This window comes from Perkinsus marinus (genome assembly GCF_000006405.1).
Source record: "Perkinsus marinus ATCC 50983 genomic scaffold scf_1104296966738, whole genome shotgun sequence".
Taxonomy (NCBI): domain Eukaryota; phylum Perkinsozoa; order Perkinsida; family Perkinsidae; genus Perkinsus; species Perkinsus marinus.
This window is the reverse complement of record NW_003203798.1, coordinates 130,155-135,351: the sequence shown is the minus strand read 5'-3', so window position 1 is coordinate 135,351 and position 5,197 is coordinate 130,155. Positions and strand designations below refer to the sequence as shown.

The window sequence follows — 5,197 nt, the reverse complement described above, 5'->3', positions numbered from 1 at the left end:
GCATTAGCAGGATTACCATCCGGTGTTGAAAACACTCGGGATGGTCGAGTGAAGATACTACCCCCGGTTGTTGCTTCTGGTGGTTCACCGTCATCGCCGTCATCATCATCATCATCGTCATCGCCCTCGGCCGTATCGTCTCATGGTCCTATACCGGATTATCGACGATATTCTTACGCGCCGGATCCCCCTTCGGCGTATCACGCTGGTAGACGTGTCCGGAAGGGGCGTATTTTGACTGCTGATGCTGTTGGTAAAATCCGTTTCCCCAAACTCACTGATCGGTTCAAACTCAAGGCTCATCTGGGTGCCTTTGGTCGTCTACTAGTGGAGGCTGGTGGGGGAATACATATGAGCAGTCGTGGCGAGGAACGTTTCGTCCCAGTGAAGACCCTTGAGTGTACCATCACCATTGCATTCTTAGCAACTCTTGAGGAGAAGGAGGTCAAGGAAGCTGCCCTTGAGGAGGTTGGTGATAATGCCTATAGGTGGCAGCCCTTGGTAGATTCCCTCACCAAGCAGTTCTGCTCTCGGCTACCACTGAAGGAGGAGTACCAGCGACGCCTGGCACAGTTGCGATTTGAAGGCACTCGCTCGTGCGATTCCTTTTTGCGGAAGGTTAAGGGTATTTATGTTTTGTATGGTGAGGTATATCCTTCCGATCGGAGTGAGTTGAAATTGATGACCCGCCTTATCGTTGGTAAGCTCCCTATGAATCTTAGGAAGCATACTGTTGATAGAATACGCAGTTGTCATCAAGCAATGTCAGGAGGGGTGTGGCATTTTGAAGATGATGTCCACCAGGACTGGGAATCTCTTCTTCCTCTTTTCTCTACTTCTGGTCCGAGTGTCTCTGGGGCTATAAGGTCGGCGTGTCGTTCGTTTGAGGACTCTGAGGTGTTGGGCAAGGACCCTACTGTTCACAGTCATCCTACTTCGTCCCCTGTTAAGGTTGCTCGTATTCAGGAGATTGAGAACATCGAGAAGTCCTGTGTCTCCGTCTTCTATGGTGCTGGTGCCGACTCTAAGAACCGTGAGAAGGTTAAAGCTCTGACGAAAGCCGATGTGGTCTATTGTGGTAAGAACCGTAGAGGGAAGCCGTATTGTATATTCGGGTTCAGTAAGGAGACCTCGATGCCTGATGGAGACTTTTCCAACGGCCAGTTTTTCGTTCGACCCTATCGTTGCCGTCAATCGTCTGGGGGTGAAGGGTTTCGACTCTCACGAGGATTGACTGATAAGAATTCTCAAGTAGAGAAGAGTCGGGATGTGGTTGCCCATGCGGTTACTGGTGGTGGTATTATTCCCCCTGAGATCGTGTTGAAGGCTCAGTTCTCTCCCGATTCTAGTCCTGGTGAGTGGTATCAAGTTGAGGCTGTAGTGGATACTGGTGCTGGACTCTCGTATTGGCTTGGGAATGAAGTTCCGTGCGACCCCAGCGAGAAGGTTGATGTGTCTATTGTTGAATTGGCAGATGGTACTGTAGTCAACGTAGGGAAAGAGATTGTAGGAAGGATCTGTTTGCGTGGTGGTAAACTTGAAGTTCCAGTGTCTTCAATATCTTTCCTTCCAGCACCCTCGGTACCATATCTGGAAAATGTTATGGTCCCTTTCGTGTGCTGCTCGGTCGTGAAGTACTTGATAAGCTTAATATTGTGGTTTCTGTGCCACCAGAGGCTACATTGGAAAGTGATTTTCCGGATACGTATGGTGTGTATGTGGTTGACGATTTGGACCCCAAGAATGGTGTAATTCCTCTCGTTCCCCCGCCTACTATGTCCGGTGTTGATTCTCTCTCGGTTGTGCCCACTCCCGAGGAGCAGAGCATTGTTACTGCGGCGTTGAATCGCCTTTGTATGTTCGATTGGCGTCCTGTTCCTTACGCTCCGAAATTTGAGTTTCGTTTTCGCCCTCTTTGTCCAATTGAGATCATTGATATCCCAAGACAATCTGTGACGTGCGAACTCAAGTTTCCAAAGCCTTCAGGAGATACTGTTGTGCGGGAGTATTCGGAGGCGCTTCGCAACCGGTTGAGTCCAGAGCGAAAGCGTATCTTCGATGGTTTGGTAGCAGAATATGTTCAGCGTCAATGGTGGACTAAAGTTGAGAAGGGTACTGTGGACTCTCCGTTCAAAGCGAATGTTTTTCTGCTTGGTGGCGAAGGGATTCCTGGTGCCCGTAAAGGCCGCTTAGTTTGTGATTTTAGATCTGCTAATATGTTGTTGCCGGATGCTTCCAGCTTTGTCCCTTCTACGGCGGCTATATTTGTGCGATTAATGATCGCCTCCCCTACCATTTTATTGGTGGGGGATGCAACTGCCGCGTTTTATCATGTGAGAGTTTATGGCTCTCAGATGTTGTTGTATGCTGGCAGTGATGTCTTTGTGAGTGATAGACTCACGTTTGGAGTGAATGTGGGTCCAGCTGGACTTGCATCCTCCCTTTGTGCTAGTGAGGAGGAGTTGGCATGTCATTTTGGGAGCGACCTTTTCGAGTTGGTGGTCGATGATTATATGTTTGCTGATAGAACCGTGAAGGTTCCTGTCCGTGACCTCTCCCTTTGGCTTAACACTCTTGAAGCTGGTGGTCAACATACGCCTTATCGTAAATTTTCTGCTTTGTCTACTCCGGAACTGCGAGGAGATTTGCAGAAGGCGCTCTCTGATCGAGGAGTGACGTGCTCAGTCGAAGAAACCGGGAAGTATCTCGGTGTTAATCTTCGATTTTCTGGCGGTTCCCTAGTGTTGGTATGTGAACGCTTGGCTCGGCTCAATCAAGCGGCCGATAAGGCTGAGGAGATACTGAAGGCGTCATCCTTTACTCGACGAGAGATCTTTGGGCTAGCTGGTCTATTGGGGGTAGATCCACTCCTCCAACATTCTATTGATCGAGCCCTTGCTGACGCCTTGAGAAGTGTGGCCGGAATGAGCTCGGTTCATCTCTCCTCGTGGGATGCCTTGATTCCTATAGTGTCTTCTCCGGCTATGTTACCCTTGTTGAAATGGGTTATTGAGAGAAGAGATGTTGCTGGTCTGTGTGCGCATCGTGTAGGCCTTCCGCTACCAGAAAGAGGCAATCTGTTGTTGCAGTCTGCGTCCGATGCCAGTCTTTCTGGGGGTGGCTATGTTATCGATTATGTGGTGAATGGTGATACGACCGTTATGTTGCGAGAAGATTCTTGGCGGTGGCGTGCTAGTCAAGTGGCATGGCACAGCAATAGGAGGGAGCTGTGCGCCCTACTTAGGTGTCTACAGTCCATTGGTGATATCGTGACCGCCACCTCAGCTTTATGCCGTAAGTCTAAGGTGTCTTACGATATTCGTATTTCCTGTGACAATCGAGCCGCGGTATCATGGTCTTCTGCTACTACTATGGGTCTACCCACAGCCCCTAGGAGCAAGTCTATTGAGAGGCGTGCCATTAGTCGATTACTAGGCGCGTGTGCAGATGAATGTGCGTCTATTAGACGAACAGTCCCAGGATCCACCATCTCGGTGACGTATTTGAGTGGAGAGGATAACCGGGTCGCCGATAGTTTGTCACGACTTTTTGAACGACAGTGTGAGCTCCCTGATGGGACTAAAGATGCGCTCTGCCAAGTTTTACTCCGGTCTGATGCTGGTAGTATGCCATCCCCAGATGCTCCGATGGAAGAGATGGCCTCATATATTGTTGCAGAAGATTCTGCCTTTTTGGTGGCCGGCTCTGATGTTGTTGATTCCCGAGTATCAGGGGTTCTCGCCGATATTATGTTACGAGGTGAAACGTGTGTGGTAATTACAGATGCTGTCTTCTCTCTTCGGTCTTTATCGAGAGTTGGTCCTGCCAGTTCTCCGTCTCTAGTTGAGTCCATTGCAGGAGAAGCTTGGGATCTTTCGGGCGCGCTTACTCTTTGTGGTGTACTCCGGAAGGTTATCAGGGCGTGGGCGTCCACTGTGCACTGTTCTTCCGATGATCTACCATGTGACGAGTTGGTCACTTTGGTTCGTAGTGCTCAAGGTCTTCTTCCGGATGATCAACGGAAGCGGCTAGTAGAAGGAGGCGGTGGAATTAGTGAAGAGGATGGTATCATTTATTTTAATTTGGGAAGTCCTATTGGAGAACCATTGCGGCAATTTTATACTCCCAAAGCAGCTTTGTTATGGAGGAGACTATTGCTACGTGACGCACATCGTTTGTGTGGTCATGGGGGGCGAGAGGCTACCCTGGCACAGTGTGGTCAATTCTATTTACCAGCTGGCCAGCGAGAGACGAGGAGTCTCCTGTTTCGGTGTGTCCCGTGTCGACTAGAAAAGGCTCGACGTGGTAAATCATCTCCTATATTATCGCGAGATGATACTGCTATGCTCCATGAGCCTCCATATTGGAGTGTTGATGTTGATGTGGTTCACCTTGGTGAGAAGCGGAAGATGCTTGTTGTGGTTTGTCGTTGTACTGGGCATTGTACTCTGCTACCACTTGATAAGGAAGACTCTGAGAGTATTCTGCAGGGCCTTCAACGAGCACAGTTTCAACGAGGAGGCGTTCGTCGCGTGTATGTTGACAATGCTTCATATTTTTCGTCGCAGGCTTTCCATCGTGATATAAAGGATAAGCTTGGGACCGATGTCTATGTGTTGGCTTCATCGGCTCCTTGGGAAGCGGGTCGTTCGAACCGTTTGCATGGTGTGGCTCTCTCTGTTCTGAGGAAGGCCTTACGTCATGTTCGTGGCCGTATACCAGATGATGATGGAGAGTTCGGCCTTCTCTTGGACTATTTGTCGTTTATTCTCAACTCCCGCCCATTGGGACGTCTTGTTGAGATTGATGCGAAGACGAGGCCTGTGACACCAGATTTGCTGGCATTTGGTTATGAAAAACAAGTTGGTCCTCTTCGAGTATTGGGTTTTCCTCTCAAGTGTTTTCCTGCCAGAGATGCCTTGGCCTTCCGTAAGTATTATCTTGAAACCTACTGGCGGTCTTTGCGAACTCATGTTTTGGAGACTCTTGGTATTGGTAAACAGCGTCGCTGGTCTCCGTATGTGGGCGAACCTGTTGCAGTGATCCGCCAACGTATGCGTAAGGCGGATCTTGGTAGTTGCTTAGGTTTTGTTGATGCTACAATGTCTGGTAATCGTGTGATGGTAATTCTCCCAGGTGGTCGTAAGCAAATGGAGTCAATCCACAACTTGTGCCCCTTCGAGCAGACTGGTAGGTC

General features: G+C 49.4%; 1 protein-coding gene across 1 annotated transcript in view; it reads left to right on the top strand.

The window, feature by feature from the left end:
• Window positions 1-142: 142 nt before the first annotated feature.
• The window catches only part of Pmar_PMAR008201 (hypothetical protein), a gene marked incomplete at both ends in the record, with an annotated part of 5,557 nt that continues 502 nt past the window's right edge, over window positions 143-5,197 (top strand). Inside the window, 6 exons of the mRNA XM_002768971.1 lie at window positions 143-197; window positions 425-1,506; window positions 2,085-2,333; window positions 2,355-4,031; window positions 4,569-5,073; window positions 5,137-5,190. Of these exons, the coding sequence (XP_002769017.1) occupies window positions 143-197; window positions 425-1,506; window positions 2,085-2,333; window positions 2,355-4,031; window positions 4,569-5,073; window positions 5,137-5,190 (3,622 nt within the window). The remainder of the gene's footprint in view (window positions 198-424; window positions 1,507-2,084; window positions 2,334-2,354; window positions 4,032-4,568; window positions 5,074-5,136; window positions 5,191-5,197) is intronic.